At 46.4% G+C, this 21,626-nt stretch overlaps 1 protein-coding gene across 1 annotated transcript in view; it reads left to right on the plus strand.

The window, feature by feature from the left end:
- The window catches only part of LOC120980150 (fatty acyl-CoA hydrolase precursor, medium chain-like), a 108,762-nt gene that overhangs the window by 41,176 nt on the left and 45,960 nt on the right, over window positions 1-21,626 (plus strand). Inside the window, exon 4 of the mRNA XM_040409049.1 lies at window positions 15,876-16,009. Coding sequence (XP_040264983.1) covers window positions 15,876-16,009 — 134 coding nt within the window. The remainder of the gene's footprint in view (window positions 1-15,875; window positions 16,010-21,626) is intronic.

The following is a 21,626-nucleotide window of genomic DNA, read 5'->3' on the forward strand; positions in this document are numbered from 1 at the left end:
TGAGTCTTTCATCTCTTGAATCATTTGCTTTACGGATTGGTACATAGTAGGTGGTATAGGCCGATACCTTTCTTTGATCGGTGGGTGTGAACCTGTAGGGATGGAGTGCTTTATGATATCTACTTCTCCATAATCTGTAGAATGCTTACTGAAGGCACGGTGATGCTCTTTCACGATTTTCAGTACTCTTTCCAGTTGTTCTGGTGTTGAAGCATCTCCCACATGAAGTTCTTTCCACCAGTGGGTGTTTAAATTTTGGCCCTGTGGGTGTTGTTTCTTGGGATCTGTAGTCACGCTGATGACATCTTGAAATGTAACTTGGATCAGCTGTGCAATGGGACGGTATTTTGTTAATGTTACACTGTGATCACTCAAGTTCAGGAGACGAATAGGCACATTACCTTCAGAGACGGTTACCAGGCTTCTTGCAGCTCTAACTAGAGGATAGTCTTCCAAGACAACTGGCTCTACCAAGGCTTGGTAGTCTTGACCTTGAATTCTGACTACAGCTCGGCACCACAAGAGGGTTTCGGTGTTGGGTTTGAGAATCACAGATTGATTATCTCGGATGCGGACACAGCAGATTTCTCCTTTTTAATTGGCGAATCTCTGTTGCGCATTTAGTACACGGATGGTTTGTTGAATCACCTTCTTAGAAGCAGAAGAAGCAGTAGGTACTGACTGGTGCAAGGCTTCCAGCATTTCAACATAACAGTTCCTGAGGACATTCATGCCTAGGACTATTTGAGGGTTATTGTTGTTTTCTTTGACTTGTTCTACAATAATGCCTTGTTGGGATAGTGTAGTTCCTCCTACTTGAATGGTAGGTTCCCAATAACCAAGTATTGGTACAGGTTTGCCGTTACTGGCTATGAGACTCAGCCAGGATTCTGGGGGCTGGGTAAGTTGATTTTGGTCCCAGTATTTTTCAAATGCTGTTTGTTGGATGGTGGTGACTTGGGACCCTGTGTCAACTAGGGCAAGAAAAGGAACTCCATTTATTTGAAGTGTCACTTCTGGACGGGATCCCACATATCTTGGCATCCAATAAGGATCTTTTGGACCTGTTGATTTACCTCCCGAGGGGTGGTCCTTGGCCTTGGGGGTCGCCCGTTTAACTGCCAGCAGGTTGCTTCAGTATGGCCTGGCTTGTGACAGTATGTGCAGATAGGCCCCTTAGGGGTACTATGGCGGTCAGGTGGGCGTCCTCCTGAATTTCTAGAATGTCTCTTTATAATCAGGAGAGAAGAGTCTTCTGGACACAGGTTTCTCATCCTCCAGCAATAATGTTTTTTCCCATTGTTCCAATTTCTGGTGGACTTTCTCCAGACTTTTAGTCAGGAATTGAACTTGCTCAGTAAGGATCCAACGGGTTCTGTTGGTGGACTTTTTCCCAGTATACTGATAGCTAACTCTTTAAAGTCTAAGAAGGCAGCACTTGGATGCTGAGCGGCTAACATTCTTAGTTGGCTCTTTAAATTGTCTGTATTGGCACCTTCATTAAATTGCTCTTTCAGGGTTTGTCCTGATTCTCTGCCTCACGGGTGTCTACTTGTACAACAGCTCTAAGGGCTTCCTGCAAAGGTAATGCAAAGTCTCTGAGTGACTCACCCGATTGTTGTTTCTTGCTGAAGAACCTCATCTTGACCTCTGACACGGTTCTGGGTTCAAAAGTGGTGCAGAGACGTTCAAATATCTGCTCCAGTGTCTTCATTTCTGAGCTTGGCCAGGATTTCACTTCTCTAAGAGCAGCTCCTTCCAATTGCGCAAGGAGAATCTTCATCTGCTGTTCTGGGGATGCAGGGTACAATCTGAACACAGCAAGCATTTTCTCTCTAAAGTCCCTTAAAGTGTGAACTTCTCCAAAATACCGGGGGAACCAGGGGGCCCCAAAATAATAAGGCATAGTTAAAGTCATTAAACTTGGTGCTGCAGCAGTTGGTATTGCGCTGGGACCGGCTGCGGCTGCCGCAGGGGGTCCGCGGAGGTCAGATTGCACGTTATCTTCTTGTGCAGACATGCTGACAATAAGTAGATTACAGTTAGGTAAATCGGATGCAATTTGCGACAATTTTTCGCTGAGTTGCTATGGGCGACAGCTATTTTGCGGTGTATGGCCCTTTTAAATGCTTGATACCGGCTAAATGTAATACTCAGGCAGCGCTTACTTGAGCTTCTGGTAGCGCTCCTGGCTAGTGGTACTTCCTTTAGCTTAGCAGGGGCAAATCGGAGTACTCACAGACCGGGTGCTCTATTTGGGGGACGGCAGGCAATGCGATCCTCTCCGTTAGCTCGCCTGTGTGAGATCTCGCGATACTTTGGGACACACGCACGTCACACTCTCCTCCCATGCGCGGCGTCTCCCTTTGATGTGACTGCAGGCAGAGGAGGCGGCGCTGCGTTTGCAAACAGGGCTCAGTCTCTCAGGAACAACACAGTAAAGGTAGGATGGGCTTGACCAGACAGTTTGCATAAGTGGGCGACACTACGATTTCCCGCTCTTCAGGGGGTGTCGCTAATTTGTACACAGTGATGGTGCAGTATTTATTTTCAAACAAGAGCTCCGGCGGCCATCTTAAGTGCATATAAACAGTCTATTCACTGACAGCAAGCCGTTTTAGTGACACACAAATGTCGGATTTTCTCACTTTTAACACTGCGATTTTTATCCTGAGGGCTAGTATAGCACTTCCATACACTTTCCAAGCAGTTTAAACAGTTCTGTAGCCCAATACAGCGCACAATAAGCAAAAGTCTCTCAATAAAGTAAAGGGGCTTATTCACATGCGACAGTCTCTAAAATATGGCGCAAGGGTTAATATCCTGTTCGTGACACCAAGAAAAGATATGCAGCCAGCCAGTAGCGCAGGGGCGACACGTGAGGTGCACGGTGGGCCGATGAGGGGTCAGTAATAATACAGTTCATCGGTTACTCGCGGTTAGCAGAAAGCCTCCCTGGGCCGGCAGCACAGTGATGAGGTGGACAGCACGAAATCCTCCGGGGCACGCTCTGTGGTAGGGAAGCATCAGCCAAGATGGAGGTTGAGGTGCCCTTGATGTCAGGGGTGCTTAGGGTGCTTTTGGCGGCTGAGTCCCTTGGTGGTATTTGTCGTGACACCAGTACTGTTAATGGTGGTACAACCAGTAGTGGTAATAATGAGGTAGACAGTGGGAAGGTGCAACTCACAGCTTTTACTGATGTTGACTTTGGCTGCAGCAGTACAAAATACAGTCTCTTGTTGGTATTAGAGTTAATCTGCAAATCCACTGTTTATAGGCTTTCTTGGCTGGATTTAAGCTTAGAGTTGCACTCTCTCTCCAACTCAGCAGAGTAACTTGAGATCAATGGATCTCCCTGTCAGATCTCCACACACTGACTCTCTCCCCCCTTTCTAACTAGGCCTGACCCAAGTATATATAGAACCCAAGTTTTATCCCCATCTAGTGGTGGGATGTATAAATTACACGAGACCAGCCTATGAACAGCGATACCACAGGTATTGCAGTAGAAAATAACAGACAATATAAAAATGCAGTTTTAAAGCTATTTTGCAGTTCCCAAGTGTTCCTGAGTGGGACGCTGCACCTCTCCATCAGCCCCCAGTCAGTGCATCTCCATCAGCCCCCAGTGCCTCTCACCAGCTCCCAGTACCCTCTCTATCAGCCCCCAGTGCCTCTCCATTAGCCCCCAGTGCGCCCTCACCGGTATTAAATTCATTGGTGGGCAGTGCGCCTCCCTCCTGGTTTTAAAATCATTGGTGGGCAGTGCACCTCCCCCGGTATTAAAATCATTGGTGGGCAGTGCACCTACCCCCCGGTATTAAAATCATTGGTGGGCAGTGCGCCCCCTTCCCCAATATTAAAATCATTGGTGGGCAGTGCATCCTCCCCGGTATTAAAGTCATTGGTGGGCAGTGGGCCACTACTGTCACTGTTACTGCCTCTGCTGCTGCCCCCTCCCCCCACTCTGTCATGGGGCCAATAAATAAAGGCAACTGGACTTACTGTAGATTTCTTGAAAACGTTTCACTCGTTCTTCTAACGAGGTTTCTCAATTCTGAGTGACTGTACAAGAATTCTCTGGAAATAAATATGTAACTGAATCAACATCTGGTAATTATACCCAGCATGGGGTCAGAGGTCATCATACCCAGCATGGGGTCAAAGATGTTGATTCCATTATCTAAGCATCAAAGGTGTTGATGCCAAGCTTGAATAGAGGCAGGGGGGGGGGGGGGGGGGGGGGGGTTAGACATCTATTGTCTGCCACATACAATGCTGTCTTGACACCTTTTTCTGGGAGGTCATTATCACCTACTGACTCCAATTAGGATAATGGTATCAACACTTTTGACCCCATGCTGGGTATAATGACCTCTGACCCCATGCTGGGTATAATTACCAGATGTTGATTCAGTTACATATTTATTCCCAGAGAATTCTTGTACAGTCACTCAGAATTGAGAAAGCTCGTTGGAAGAACGAGTGAAACGTTTTCAAGAAATCTACAGTACGTCCAGTTGCCTTGATTTATTCCTTACAGATATACTGTACAGTTATGCACACGACGATAAATTGTAGCAGAGTCTGTAGTTCAGCAGTCTCCTACACTCTCCCTGCAGTTTAACTTCCAAGCCTTCACACTGAGTTTGGGCCACCAAGTGGGAAGAATATGATTAGGCAACTTGGCCCTGGGTATACCTCATTTATCACAATTTATTACAAAATAATTCAGAACAAATCGGATTTCTTGTCAAACTTCAGCGAAACTACCAAATCGAATTTTTCAAAACTTCGCTCATCTCTAGTGATGAGCTATCCAGAGGATGGCTTGAAAATGGCTGCATTGAGCAGCTGAAACGTTGCTGACATTGGGTGAATAAAACTTCAACTATTGGGGAGTGCTGCCTTTTCCTTGTTCATCTATAGTTCTATCTGGAGATTAAAGGCTATGTACACCTTTGGAGGCAATTTTTTATTATTGCATTGTACTCATTTTGAGCTAAAAATCATGTTTTAAATTGGTCTTTGTTACACATATGGACCCTTTTTCCTGTAGAGAGCTTAGATGCTCTACTAGCAGCCTGTGGATTTTCGCTCTTTTCCGTCAGTTGAGGCGCTGATGGGTTCCTTATCTCTGCTTTCTGACATTATAAACACTATAAACACTCATTATAGCTCAGTTCTTATCTTACTGATAAGAATGTGGCTTAAATAAGTGTTCATGACTAGGGATGAGCGAACTTGTATTTCAAGTTCAGCGTACAAGGTTCGGGTTATCTAAAAATTCCGTTATGGATTTGCAATATGCCGTTCCCTGGGGCTGATTGTGTCCCAGGTCTAAAGGAATGTGTAGCAAGAGCATATGTTCCCAAAAACACAGGAAATACTGTCTCCTTCCTCTCCCAAGTCTGTGGAGAGAAAAAGTTTAAGGGCATATGCAAATTATACAATATAATACGTAGGCTTTCTACGCTCACACAAGGCAAAGTGGGACCATCAGTACCTTTGAGTCCTCAGAGGCAGTCCATATGAGCAAAAAAGCAAAGGGTCGCTAACTATCGACCTAACTGTAAAAAGTCCAAATTCCATTCAAAATGCATAAGATATCTCATCGTGGTACCCGTTAAAAGAGTCCATACAATGGGCAGAAATACTTGAACGTTGCAAAAACTCCAAAACTTTGGTGCAAAAATATAGTGCAAACATATGGAAGGTTCCCGACCTGTGGGTGGTCAATGGTATGGGCTTGCAAAAACACACAGCCGGGGCTCCCACTATAGGTCTCATGAGGTAGTACAGCGTCATAAATCACAGCAATTGGTGGTGAGAACCCTTTAGGCAGGTGAGGTTCCAACTTAACCTGAGAAAGGGGGAATAAAGGGAATTTGGCGCTGACATCCACAACTTGGAGACATTTTTGTTAGCTGCTGGGTGGAGACCTAACAAACCATGACCCTCTGGGTGAGGACCAACACGGGGCAACAGAAACAAACTAATGGACCAACAAGTCCTCACCTTTTAGACTGAGTCCATGTCGTGGCTCCAGTAGTCCGTGATTCCTTTTGATGACAGAATGAGGAGCTCCTTAGAGGAGGAACGTGAACTCCTCCTCGCTGCTAGAGTGGCTGAAGTACAGCAGGGGTCTGTCCTGCCCCTTGCTATATTCCACCTGGTCCCCCCCGCGTACAGATTATGTTGGGCCTGAGGGAGATGAGGCCACTTTACTGACCTGCGGCCTACGAAGAGTTCTTACTTTGTTTCGGCGTCTGCCAGGAAATGGCTCCCCCGCTCAATGGAGAACCAGACGACTGTTCCCAATCGGCACTCCAGTTTCAGGTCTTCTGGTTGCGTGTGGTCCAGGACCTGGATGACCCATTCCTCCATGGCCTTTTTATATACCCAGGTCGTCTGTGCATGGGCCACTACCATCACGGGGACTTCGGGGGTTTAATGGAGGGTACTGCAACTCTGGGCGGCGGAGTGGATCTCTCTTGGGCCCGCTTCTCTATGGCTGCTTGAACTTCAGGCTCGCTGGCCCACATCATCTCACCCCAATTGGGCTGTGGCCCGCCATCTTGTCTCTCTCTCACTTTTGTTGGAGCTGGCCGGTAAAGGAGGAGAATCTTGATGAGCAGAGCCTCTGCTTCCCGCGCTCGGGCTGGGTGGATCCTTCTTCTTCTGCTTTGGCTAGGCAAAAAACAACATACGCCATAGCTGGCAAAAATGCCCAATTAATCCCTCTTGTGCCGGCGTGCACCCTCTGGCACCTGTTTATCCAAGATAAACGCAATAAAGTCATTTTTCAGGGGTGTTATAGTTACTTTAGGCCATTCGGCAAGGACAAGGCACAAAGGTAGATCCTGTTCGTGAAGCCAAATGGGACCCGCCGCCTCCCAGGGCCAATCGTGTCCCAGGTCTACAGGAATGCCGAGTAGTGTGGTGCAGCCATTAATAGTTTCTGTGTGTGTCAGGTGCTCATACCTGGATACCGTCACTCCCCAGGGTTAGGCTCCAAAGCAATAAAGGATAAGTAATGATGGAGAATAAGTCGAGTCCAGACTTATAAAGTTCAACAGCTTTACTTGCATCAACTTGCATCCAGACAATATTCAGGCTTTCTTTTGGTTCCAGCAGGCTTTGGCAGAAACTGGCAGGCAAACTTGAGTACTCTGCTTTCTTTCTCTGCTGTGCTAAACTCGGCTTTAGTCTGGTCACTGGGCTTTAGGGCTGTTCTGATATCTCTTGAGTGGGATGCTTTTGGCTGCTGACCTAGTGACACTATGTAGATCTGTAAGGAGTCATGGTGCTCTATGAGCTACTTCCCTTTTAAGAGACTCCTGCCACAGCCGGAGAACTTTTTCTCCTTGCTGCTACATCTTGCTACCGTAACCCTCCACATCTGCCTCCATCACCACCTTAGCATACACTGCCCTGGCTGCTACTTGTTAGACACGTCTGGCTCTGATGGTGCCCAGGCTTAGACTGCTCTAAACTAGAACTCAAACCCTCCCTTCTGGTAGGAAGCAGGACTGGCCCACCTCTGCCCAAAGGGGGAAGGGGATTGCATGGTGCGTTCCAATGGACCAACAAGTCCTCACCTTTTAGACTGAGTCCATGTCGTGGCTCCAGTAGCCTGTGATTCCTTTTGATGACAGAATGAGGAGCTCCTTAGAGGAGATCTCTTTCTGCCAGACACACACACACACCGCCATCTGCTGGACAACCAGAAACATTACATGAACATAGCAATTTCAGAGCGATAGTATAAATGCAGAGTGACAAAGGACCTGAAAAAAATACACAGATGACATTGTGGTTAGCAATTAAAGACAGTAGCAGAGTGAAGAATATAAATACCACTTTGGGATATTACAGATTTTGCTACCATGGACCATAAGTTATGGTCTTTGGTAGCGGAATCTTGCACACTGAACTTGAAAACACAAGTTTGCGCAACACTCTTTATGACCAGTCACACAAATGGAAAAACTGTTAATTTTTTGTGACAGAGATCACACAGTAAATAAATCTGTGCCTCCGTATAAGGTTTAAAGCGAACCTTTCACCTGCATTTCACTTAATAAACTATCAAAAGTACCTTATAGATCATCCTCATTGTGTTCGCACACGGTCTTGTCCCGCTTTTCTGTCAGGTATATGCATGGAAAAATCGCTTTATAAAGTCTTCTTCTCCAGCTCCACAAGTCACGGTAGAAGTCAAGGGGGTAGCCCTTTCCTCACTCCAGGCTGTAACTCCCCTGCCCTAACCCCGCCTCTATCCAGTCTAATTGACACCCGGCTCAAGTCGCCGGGACCGTGCTTGTACAGGCGGCGCATGCGCCGTCGGACTCAAGCGCGATCCTGTAACTGAATCGCGCGTGAGGAAGAGAAGACAGGCAGGCATCAAGGACGGCGCATGCGCGATTCAGTTACAGGATCGCGCTTGAGTCCGACAGCGCATGCGCCGCCTGTACAAGCACGGTCCCGGCGACTTGAGCCGGGTGTCAATTAGACTGCATAGAGGCGGGGTTAGGGCAGGGGAGTTACCGCCCGGAGTGAGGGAAGGGCTACCCCCTTGACTTCTACCGTGACTTGTGGTGCTGGAGAAGAGGACTTTATAAGGACGATTTTTTTCATGCATATACATGGCAGAAAAGCGGGACAAGACTGTATGATAACACAATGAGGATGATCTACAGTCTTGTGAAAAAATTAGGACACCCTTTGAAAGCATGTGGTTTTTTGTAAAATTTTTAATAAATGGTTATTTCATCTCCGTTTCAACAATACAGAGAGATTAAAGTAATCCGACTAAACAAAGAAAACTGAAGAAAAGTCTTTTCAAGATCTTCTGTAAATGTCATTCTACAAAAATGCCTATTCTAACTGAGGAAAAAGATAGGACACCCTTGCCCCTAATAGCGAGTGTTACCTCCTTTGGCTGAAATAACTGCAGTGAGACGGTTCTTGTAGCCATCTACCAGTCTTCGACATCGGTCTGAGGAAATTTTACCCCACTCCTCAATGCAGAACTTTTTCAGCTGTGAGATGTTTGAGGGGTTTCTTGCACGTACAGCCCTTTTCAAGTCACCCCACAGCATCTCAATGGGATTCAAATCTGGACTTTGACTTGGCCATTCCAGGACTCTCCATTTCTTCTTTTTCAGCCAATCTTTGGTTGATTTACTAGTATGTTTTGGGTCATTGTCATGTTGCATGGTCCAGTTCCGCTTCAGCTTTAATTTTCTAACTGATGGTCTCACATGTTCTTCAAGCACCTTCTGATACACAGTAGAATTCATCGTGGATTCTATGATGGTGAGCTGACCAGGTCCTGCTGCAGCAAAGCAGCCCCAAACCATGACACTTCCACCTCCATGCTTCACAGTTGGTATGAGGTTCTTTTCTTGGAATGCTGTGTTTGGTTTACGCCAAACATGTCCTCTGCTGTTGTGTCTAAATAATTCAATTTTGGACTCATCTGTCCAAAGAACATTATTCCAGAAGTCCTGGTCTTTGTCAACTTTATCGCTGGCAAATGTCAGTCTGGCCTCGATGTTTCTCTTGGAAAGCAAAGGTTTCCTCCTTGCACACCTCCCATGCAAGTTAAACTTGTACAGTCTCTTTCTGATTGTAGAGGCATGTACTTCTACATCAACAGTAGCCAGAGCCTGCTGTAGTTCTCGAGATGACACTTTAGGGTTTTTGGATACCTCTTTTAGCATCTTGCGGTCTGCTCTTGGGGTGAACTTGCTGGGGCGACCAGTCCTGGGCATGTTGGCAGTTGTTTTGAAAGCCCTCCACTTGTAGACTATCTTCCGGACAGTGGAATGGCTGATTTCAAAATCTTTTGAGATCTTTTTAAATCCCTTCCCAGACTCATAGGCTGCTACAATCTTTTTTCTGAAGTCCTCTGACAGCTCTTTTGCTCTCACCATGGTGCTCACTCTCACTTCAACAGTCAGGAGCACACCAAACTAAATGTCTGAGGTTTAAATAGGGCAAGCCTCATTCAACATGCAGAGTAACGATCTACTAATTATGTGCACCTGGTGTGATATACCTGTGTGAGATCTGAGCCAATTTAAGAGGGAATACATGTGAGGGTGTCCTATCTTTTTCCTCAGTTAGAATAGGCATTTTTGCAGAATGACATTTACAGAAGATCTTGAAAAGACTTTTCTTCAGTTTTCTTTGTTTAGTTGGATTACTTTAATCTCTCTGTATTGTTGAAACGGAGATGAAATAACCATTTATTAAAAATGTTACAAAAAACCACATGCTTTCAAAGGGTGTCCTAATTTTTTCACATGACTGTATAAGGTACTGGTGATAGTTTATTAAGTGAAATGCAGGTGAAAGGTTCACTTTAAAGGTGGATTTTGATGAGCAGATAATCGCTACTATTCGAACGTAAGTGATGGAAGATGGAGGAGAATCATGGCATGTAAATGTTTCTAAAAATTTAGCGATCTGACCAAAAACGCTAGTTTAACATCAGTGAAATCGTAAAAAGTTCGGGTTCGAGTTTGGTGTTCGGCGAGTTAATGGCGCTTTTTGAAAGGCTGCAGAGCAGCCAATCAACAAGCGTTTAACTCGTGTGCCCTTAGAAGCCATCACAGCCAGAGGATGTGGTACAGGAGGAGGAGGAGGAAGAGGGATCATTTCATAAGGTTTCCAGCCAGTCATTCTCAAGTGGCTCCGAGGGTGGGTTTCTGCACCCACAAATGCCAGGTACACAATTGTCCAGCCAGGGCACAGTTCTGGAGGATTATGAGGTGGAGGATGAGGAGATGGAGGAGGAGGAACCATGTTCACAGCAGGGTGGCACCCAGACCAGCTCATGGCCATCACTGGTGCATGGCTGGGGGGATACAGAGGACACAGACGATACACCTCCCACAGAGGACAGCTTTTTGTTGCCTCTGGGCAGCCTGGCACACATGAGCGATTACATGGTGCAGCGTCTCCGCAAAGACCGCCGAGTTGCCCACATTCTAACTTGTGCTGATTACTGGGTCACCACGCTGCTGGATCCCCGTTACAAGGACAACGTACCGTCCTTAATTCCCTCACTGGAGACATTACCCTTTTTTATATCTGATTTAGCCTATGTATTTTCTGAGTGTGGATGCCAGGATTTACCTCCACATCAGGAATATGATTGTCCTATCAATCTTATTCCCGGAGCTAAGTTGCCCAAATCTAGGTTGTATAACCTTTCTGAAGCCAAAAGATTGGCCAGAAGAGAGTACATTACCGAGAGTTTGGCTAAAGGACACATAAGACCTTCCAAATCTCCAGTGGCAGCATGGGGTTTTTTTGTTAAAAAAAAAAAAAGACGGAGGTCTTCGGCCATGTCTGGATTTCCGTGAACTCAATCGGATTACTGAAATAACGTAACTGTTGGAGGGCACACAAATATCTGGTCCTACACAGACTCAAAGATTAATACATTTATTCAACACACATTTATAAAATATGTAAAATATATATACACTGCTCAAAAAAATAAAGGGAACACTTAAACAACACAATGTAACTCCAAGTCAATCACACTTCTGTGAAATCAAACTGTCCACTTAGGAAGCAACACTGAGTGACAATCAATTTCACATGCTGTTGTGCAAATGGGATAGACAACAGGTGGAAATTATAGGCAATTAGCAAGACACCCCCAATAAAGGAATGGTTCTGCAGGTGGTGATCACAGACCACTTCTCAGTTCCTATGCTTCCTGGCTGATGTTTTGGTCACTTTTGAATGCTGCCGGTGCTTTCACTCTAGTGGTAGCATGAGACGGAGTCTACAACCCACACAAGTGGCTCAGGTAGTGCAGCTTATCCAGGATGGCACATCAATGCGAGCTGTGGCAAGAAGGTTTGCTGTGTCTGTCAGCGTAGTGTCCAGAGCATGGAGGCGCTACCAGGAGACAGGCCAGTACATCAGGAGACGTGGAGGAGGCCGTAGGAGGGCAACAACCCAGCAGCAGGACCGCTACCTCCGCCTTTGTTCAAGGAGGAACAGGAGGAGCACTGCCAGAGCCCTGCAAAATGACCTCCAGCAGGCCACAAATGTGCATGTGTCTGCTCAAACGGTCAGAAACAGACTCCATGAGGGTGATATGAGGGCCCGACGTCCACAGGTGGGGGTTGTGCTTACAGCCCAACACCGTGCAGGACGTTTGGCATTTGCCAGAGAACACCAAGATTGGCAAATTCGCCACTGGCGCCTTGTGCTCTTCACAGATGAAAGTAGGTTCACACTGAGCACATGTGACAGACGTGACAGAGTCTGGAGACGCCGTGGAGAACGTTCTGCTGCCTGCAACATCCTCCAGCATGACCGGTTTGGCATTGGGTCAGTAATGTTGTTGGGTGGCATTTCTTTGGAGGGCCGCACAGCCCTCCATGTGCTCGCCAGAGGTAGCCGGACTGCCATTAGGTACCGAGATGAGATCCTCAGACCCCTTGTCAGACCATATGCTGGTGCGGTTGGCCCTGGGTTCCTCCTAATGCAAGACAATGCTAGACCTCATGTGGCTGGAGTGTGTCAGTAGTTCCTGCAAGACGAAGGCATTGATGCTATGGACTGGCCCGCCCGTTCCCCAGACCTGAATCCAATTGAGCACATCTGGGACATCACGTCTCGCTCTATCCACCAACGTCACGTTGCACCACAGACTGTCCAGGAGTTGGTAGATGCTTTAGTCCAGGTCTGGGAGGAGATCCCTCAGGAGACCGTCCGCCACCTCATCAGGAGCATGCACAATCGTTGTAGGGAGGTCATACAGGCACGTGGAGGCCACACACACTACTGAGCCTCATTTTGACTTGTTTTAAGGACATTACATCAAAGTTGGATCAGCCTGTAGTGTGTTTTTCCACTTTAATTTTGAGTGTGACTCCAAATCCAGACCTCCGTGGGTTGAAAAATTTGATTTCCTTTTTTAAATTTTTGTGTGATTTTGTTGTCAGCACATTCAACTATGTAAAGAACAAAGTATTTCAGAAGAATATTTAATTAACTCAGATCTAGGATGTGTTATTCTTGTGTTCCCTTTATTTTTTTGAGCAGTGTATAAATATATATAAAAACAACAAGATGAATACCGCTCAGTAATACACGCACATCACACGATATTTCTATATGAATAAAATATTATTAGCATTCTATGGATCACATCTAAAACCACAACCTACGTCACAGTTATGGTACACACGTCCGTTCGATGTACAAATAGTTATAGGGCACTGATTGTATTCAATTAAAACAAATGTCCAGTTGTTACCATCTGTGTAACATTAGTAGCATCCAATTCCGTATTATAGGGTAGTTGCACCGTCCTTGATGTAACAACAACACTTTTAATTAAGCTGTTTCACTGGAATAAACAGTAATAGATAGTTATATCTTCATGACAAGTGCGTGTGCTGCGGCACACAAATGGGACACACGTCCCTGCGATAAATGTTGCTTATATATCAGCGGCTATATACATTAGGCCACATGTCCCGTTAGTATCCTCCTATGTATTGTCCTATATATTGTTTGCAGCATCCGATGGTATGCGCTGCATATCGAGATATAGACACACTTTCTCTCCTCAATATATAAAAACAGCACTCTGTGATTCACTAATTGCACCGAAGTACACATATAAATGGTTATATCCATACACTCATAGTAGTGTACGTTACCAGTCCACCGGGTGTTTCGACTTCAGTTTCACGTCTTGAGCACTCAGGTGGAGCAAGAGCACAGAGAACCCAGACAGGGCTCATGTGACCATGAAATGTAGGCCCCACGTCTCTTGTCCCCTGGCCAGCCAGATTTATCAGCATCTGCTCCAGGACATGAAGGAGTGGAATTACATCATTCATCCCATAGTCCTGTTGACTGACAAATAAAGTGGCCTTCTCAAAGGGCCTGAGCAAACGGCAGGTGTCAGGCATTAGCTGACACTGGCCAACATCGAAGTACACAGGGGAGTCCCCCTGTCCGCCTGCATCATCAAGAAATCATTTACAGCCTTCCTCTGCTCTTACAGTTGGTCCAACATGTGGAGGTGGAGTTCCAACGGGAGGAAACGTCGCCTAACACTATTCTGCCTTTGCAGCCCAAGGAGGGCATGTTTTGCACGGTCAGATTGGCCTAAGTGAAAGCACAGTTTCCTGGCCATTTTCAAGACCTCTTTCAATTGGGTGTAAGACTTCAGGAACCGGGTTACAACCAGATGCAAGGCGCATGGATCAGCCTTCCTTGATGCAGCACCGACAGAATGTTCTTTCCGTTATCGGTGACCATGGTTTCGATCTTCAGTTGTTGAGGAGACAGCCAGGATTCGATTTCTTGGTTGATGACGCAGAGCAGTTCCTCCCCGGTGTGACTCCGTCTGCCCAGGCTGGCCAGGTGCAGAACACTGTGCTCTGCATAGATGGTATACTGAAGGACCACTCCGAACTGTGCCAACAGTGGAGGCTCTCCACCTTGACTCTGCACAAGCCATCAGTTCTCTACATGAAAATGGAGGGACTGTAGTACAAGCAACTTGGCCAGGGGCATGTTCAGCTTCTTCACTGTTGGATGAATACTGTTGTCCTTTTGCAATTGCCTCGGTGATTGATTAATGGCGAAATGTGTGACGAGGAGTAGGAGTAGCTTCAGGGCCAGTAGATGATGGGAAGGAAACACAGTTCCCTTCTGCTAAGGTGGTGGAGCCCTGACTGCAGCTGGGGTGTGGGCCACTAAGAGATGCATCAGGCTGTTGCACTACATTAGCGGCACGATTTTCCCAGGCCACTTTATGGTGACGCTCCATGTATTGATGCAGGGCCGTGGTGCCAAAATTGGCACCCTGCCCGCGCTTCACCTCCTGCCCACAGATCCTACATACAGCCACACTGAAGTCCTTCAGCAAAAAAAAGAGGCAGGTTCAGGACAGGTGAAGGCACAGAGCTTATTGCTGAGCCATGCCAACTAAGTGTGGTGCCAGAGGAACCCACCGACTCCTGGCTGTGAGTGTCTGATGTCAGTTGAGATGACGTTGAAGACCAAGTCAACCATTCCAGGACAACAAGATTGGTTGTCAAGATGGACATCCAATAACAGTTAAAACACAAAGCTTATTCACCCCAATTTGAGAATCAAGACCTAATGGAATTACTTATCTATTAAAGAAGGTCCACACCCCAATAACAGTAGTATTAGATAGCTTATTCAATTTGAGAATCAAGGCTTCATGGAATTGCTTATTAGGTGGACACTGTTCAATTAGATATATCTGCGCCCTACACATAGATTGATGCAAAGTGGGCTGTCTCCTATGGATCCCTTCAGCTTCTGATTACAGAGCCTGCAGTGTCCCTATGCTCTCCTTATGCTTACCCTACAGTGTGTAAAACATTCCCTACAATCTCCCTAGACTCTCCCTGCACTCTCCCTATCCAATATTCCACAATTAAAGGCTTCTTGAACACTGTACCTAACACTTGCCTCATCTCTCCCTATGCTCAGCTCATAGTGAAATGGCTGAGACCACAAGGGATGAGGCTTTTATAGGGCTGTGACATCACAGGGGTTGGCTAGTTGCTGATTGACCATGATATTATGGGTGATCTTGCATTCCTGGGTTTTACTTTGTATTGCATGTAGCAATACAAAGAGGTAAAGTCTGCTAATAGAAAATATTTTTAACAGCATGTATAGAAAGAAATGCTAAAAATGTATAATAAAGATGACATGAAAAAATGTTTTTTACCCAAAATTACTAAAATGCAATCATAAAAATTACCTTGAAGGTGTTCATAGCCTTTAGGGTATTAAAAAGAATGGCTTTCCCCTAAATGTTAATCTGTTCTCCTTTCCTCTAGGTCATGGTCTTCATACATGGTGGAGGGCTGCTGTTTGGGGCGGCAAGTATACATGATGGCTCTGCTCTTAGCGCCTACGAGAACGTAGTGGTTGCGTCCATACAGTACAGGCTGGGGATCCTAGGATTCTTCAGGTAAAGGTCTCACTGCTATATAATGTATCTGCACCATTCTCCATCATTGCACAGGTGACATATAGGGTTAATTTACACTAAAGTAACTGAGTAACTTTGTAAATATACATAATTGCTTACAGAATGCATCTGTATTAAAGGGAACCTGTCACCAGGATTTTGTGTATAGAGCTGAGGACATGGGTTGCTGGATGGCCGCTAGCACATCCGCAATACCCAGTCCCCATAGCTCTGTGTGCTTTTATTGTGTAAAAAAAACTATTTAATACATATGCAAATTAACCTGAGATGAGTCCTGTCCCTTACTCATCCCAGGGACAGGACTCATCTCAGGTTAATCTGCATATGTATCATATCGTTTTTTTACACAATAAAGGCACACAGAGCTATGGGGACTGGGTATTGCGGATGTGCTAGCGGCCATCCAGCAACCCATGTCCTCAGCTCTAAACACAAAATCCCGGTGACAGGTTCCCTTTAATCTCCATCGCAGCATTCACAATTAGACACAGCTATTAGACCTTCCACTAACACTATCTTAGCAATTAATGTGGTAGGGGAGGAGGGGGTAATATCTTCAGCATCAAGTTGTATTGTACAGAACATGGAATAAAGAAGACATTTTCCCCAGAATGCAAATAATTAGAGATTATAAATTAGTATAAAGTATGATTCTACCAGCAGATTAGTGAGTGCCGCTCTGGAGTATAATACAGGATGTAACTCAAGAACAGTCGTGGCCAAAAGTTTTGAGAATGACACAAATATTAGTTTTCACAAAGTTTGCTGCTAAACTGCTTTTAGATCTTTGTTTCAGTTGTTTCTGTGATGTAGTGAAATATAATTACACGCACTTCATACGTTTCAAAGGCTTTTATCGACAATTCCATGACATTTATGCAAAGAGTCAGTATTTGCAGTGTTGGCCCTTCTTTTTCAGGACCTCTGCAATCCGACTGCGCATGCTCTCAATCAACTTCTGGGCCAATTCCTGACTGATACAACCCATTCTTTCATCATCACTTCTTGGAGTTTGTCAGAATTAGTGGGTTTTTGTTTGTCCACCCGCCTCTTGAGGATTGACCACAAGCTCTCAATGGGATTAAGATCTGGGGAGTTTCCAGGCCATGGACCCAGAATGTCAACGTTTTGGTCCCCGAGCCACTTAGTTATCACTTTTGCCTTAGGCTACTTTCACACTTGCGGCAGAGAGATCCGGCAAGCAGTTCCGTCGCCGGAACTGCCTGCCGGATCAGGCAAAATGTATGCTAACTGATGGCATTAGTAAGACTGATCAGGATCCTGATCAGTCTTAAAAATGCCTGATCAGTCGAAAAAATGCATTGAAATGCCGGATCCGTCTTTCCAGTGTCATCCGGCAAAAACGGATCCGGCATTTATTTTTTCACCTTTTTTTCAGTCTGCGCATGCGCATACCGGAAGGACGGATCCGGCATTCCGGTATTCTGAATGCCGGATCCGGCACTAATACATTCCTATGGGAAAAAATGCCTGATCCGGCATTCAGGCAAGTCTTCAGTTTTTTTAGCCGGAGATAAAACCGTAGCATGCTACGGTTTTCTCTTTTGCCTGATCAGTCAAAACGACTGAACTGAAGACATACTGATGCAAACTGAACGGATTACTCTCCATTCAGAATGCATGGGGACATACCTGATCAGTTCTTTTCCGGAATAGAGCCCCTGTGACGGAACTCTATGCCGGAAAAGAAAAACGCAAGTGTGAAAGTAGCCTTATGGCACGGTGCTCCATCGTGCTGGAAAATGCATTGTTCTTCACCAAACTGTTGTTGGATTGTTGGAAGAAGTTGCTGTTGGAGGGTGTTTTGATACCATTCTTTATTCATGGCTGTGTTTTTTTGTGAGTGAGCCCACTCCCTTGGATGAGAAGCAACCCCACACATGAATGGTCTCAGGATGCTTTACTGTTGGCATGACACAGGACTGATGGTAGCGCTCACCTTTTCTTCTCCGGACAAGCCTTTTTCCAGATGCCCCAAACAATCGGAAAGAGGCTTCATCAGAGAATATGACTTTGCCCCAGTCCTCAGCAGTCCATTCACCAGACTTTCTGCAGAAGATCAATCTGTCCCTGATGGGTTTTTTGGAGAGAAGTGGCTTCTTTGCTACCCTTCTTGACACCAGGCCATCTTCCAAAAGTCTTCGCCTCACTGTGCGTGCAGATGCTCTCACACCTGCCTGCTGCCATTCCTGAGCAAGCTCTGCACTGGTGGCACTCCGATCCCGCAGCTGAATCCTCTTTAGGAGACGATCCTGGCACTTGCTGGACTTTCTTGCACGCCCTGAAGCCTTCTTAACAAGAATTGAACCTCTTTCCTTGAAGTTCTTGATGATCCTATAAATTGTTGATTGAGGTGCAATCTTAGTAGCCACAATATCCTTGCCTGTGAAGCCATTTTTATGCAACGCAATGATGGTTGCACGCGTTTCTTTGCAGGTCACCATGGTTAACAATGGAAGAACAATGATTTCAAGCATCACCCTCCTTTTAACATGTCAAGTCTGCCATTTTAACCCAATCAGCCTGACCTAATGATCTCCAGCCTTGTGCTCGTCAACATTCTCACCTGAGTTAACAAGACGATTACTGAAATGATCTCAGCAGGTCCTTTAATGACAGCAATGAAATGCAGTGGAAAGGTTTTTTTTGGGGGTTAAGTTAATTTTCATGGCAAAGAAGGACTATGCAATTCATCTGATCACTCTTCATAACATTCTGGAATATATGCAAATTGCTATTATAAAAACTTAAGCAGCAACTTTTCCAATTTCCAATATTTATGTAATTCTCAAAAATTTTGGCCACGACTGTACACAGTGACTGCACCAGCAGAATAGTGAGTGCAGCTCTGAAGTATAATACAGGATGTAACTCAGGATCAGAACAGGATAAGTAATGTATGTACACAGTGACTGCACCAGCAGAATAGTAAATGCATCTCTGGAGTATAATACAGGATGTAACTCAGGATCAGTACAGGATTAGTAATGTATATACACAGTGACTGCACCAGCAGAATAGTGAGCGCAGCTCTGGCGTATAATACAGGATGTAACTCAGGATCAGTACAGTATAAGTAACCATAGCAGCACCAACCTGTTTTCACGCCAAACAGGTAGCAAGCCTTCATCCAGACACAAGGCTCCCAGATCCCAACACAGAGACCTCGCTTCTGAGCCCAGCTGCCTATTTAGGGACTGCCAGGTGCTGCCAAAACCCAGACCGGCACTTAAAATCCGGACCGGTATTTGACCTCACTTTGCTGTAAATCAGCCCAGCAGCACATGCTGGGAGGAAAATACCTGTTTTCCTAGATCAAACCTCTCACTGTGTCACATTACTCCCCCCCCCCCTTGTTCAACCCTGAGGGAGTGAACACACGCCAGACAGTGTACCTGGGACAGGGCATCCGCGTTTCCCTGTAACCGGCCTGCCCTCTGTTCCACCGAAAACTTTACGTTTTGTAGGGAGAGAAACCATCGGGTGACCCAGGCATTTCTGTCCTTGGCCTGGCTCATCCACTTGAGAGGGGAGTGGGTTAGTCACCAGGCAGAATTCTTCCCCAATAAATAATAGCGGGGAGACTTGAGTGCCCACTTGATAGCCAGGCACTCTCTCTCCACTATACTGTACCGGATTTCGGCTGGGGTGATCTTACGGTTGAGGAAGACAATGGAATGCTCCTCCCTGTTGACTTCCTGAGACAGTACAGCACCGAGGCCTACTTCGGAGGCATTGGTCTGTACTATAAACTCCCTTTTGAAGTCGGGCATCACCAAAATTGGGGATTTGCACAGGGCCGACTTCAAAGCAGAGAAAGCCTCTTCCGCCCGATCATCCCAGCGAACCATCGTTGACTTGTGTCCCTTCAAGAGCCCTGTCAAGGGCGCGGCTAGAGTAGCAAAGTGGGGAACAAACCTAATGTAATAGCCCACCATTCCCAGAAATGACTTTATTTGCCTAGTGGTGACAGGTCGGGGCCAATTCCGTATCGGCTCTATTTTTCTCACTTGGGGTTTGGTGACTCCGCACCAAATAACATACCCCAGGTACTTCGTCTCCTCTAACCCTATCGCACCTTTCTTTGGGTTAGCGGTTAGGCGGCTTTCCGAAGGGAGTCCACTACAGCCTGCACTTTGGGTAGGTGACTTTCCCAGTCGGTACTGTGGATGACAATATCGTCCAGGTAAGCCGAAGAGTACCGACGATGTGGACGAAGCACAATGTCCATTAGTCGCTGAAAAGTGGCGGGGGCGCCACGCAGACCAAAGGGTAAGACCTTATATCGGTACAGCCCCTCTGGTGTAATGAAGGCAGTTTTCTCCTTGGCAGCCTCCGTTAGGGGCACCTGCCAGTACCCTTTCGTGAGGTCCAAAACAGAAAAACACTGGGCTTGTCCTAACCTCTCGATGAGCTCATCCACCCGGGGCATGGGATACGCATCAAACTTGGAAGCCTCATTACGTTTTCGAAAGTCTGTACAAAACTGCAACGTCCCGTCCGGCTTGGGTATCAATACTATAGGACTGGCCCACTCACTTTTTGACTCCTCAATGAAGTCTAGCTGCAACATTAGCTGCACCTCCTCCGATATGGCTTGTCGCCGAGCCTCGGGTACCCGGTATGGTTTTAGTCTGACTTTTGCCTGAGGCACAGTGACAATGTCATGCTGGATTGTGGAAGTGCGTCCAGGGAGGTCTGAGAACACATCCGTGTTCCGACTAACAAACTCCCTGGCCTCCTGAGTCTGTTTAGAGGAGAGGCTGTCAGCAATTTTTACTGTGGCAGCCACCTCTCTTGCATTAGACAGAGGGGGGCCGGTACCTCTTCTCCTAGAAAACTCGGCTGCGGGCGGTCTTCTGTACAGGTTTCCCTATCTTTCCACGGTTTGAGTAAATTCACATGGTACACCTGCTCCGGCTTTTGCCACCCTGGCTGGTGTACCTTGTAGTTTACATCTCCAATTTTCTTGAGTACCTTGCAGGGCCCCTGCCACCTAGCCAGGAACTTACTGTCCATGGTCGGCACCAGAACCAAAACCCGATCACCCGGGTTAAAGATCCGGACCGAGCCTGACAATTATAGACCTGACTCTGGGCTCGCTGAGCTGCCTCCATATGCTCCCTAGCAAGAGGCAACACTGTCTCTATTCGATCTTGCATCTGGGTAACGTACTCAATGACACTTATGTGGAGTGGGTTGTTGTTCCCACGCCTCTTTTGCCACATCCAAGAGACCGCGAGGGTGTCTGCCATATAGCAGTTTGAAGGGCGAGAACCCAGTAGAGGCCTTGGGTACCTCTCGCACTGCGAACATGAAAGAGGGCAGAAGGAGGTCCCTGTCCTTCCCCTCTTTAGACACTACCTTTGTCAGTCAGAACCTCTTTAGGTAGTTCCACTCTGGAAAACATCTCCATTAACTCCTTAGCTATGAGTTTGGCCGAGATATGTTGCAGTGGCACCGCCTCCGGGTACCGAGTGGCGTAGTCTAGAATGACTAAGATGTGTTGATGCCCTCTGGCGGACTTCGGTACTGGGCCTGTGAGATCCATAGCTATTCGGTCAAATGGTACTGC

Source organism: Bufo bufo, chromosome 10, assembly GCF_905171765.1.
Source record: "Bufo bufo chromosome 10, aBufBuf1.1, whole genome shotgun sequence".
Lineage (NCBI taxonomy): Eukaryota > Metazoa > Chordata > Amphibia > Anura > Bufonidae > Bufo > Bufo bufo.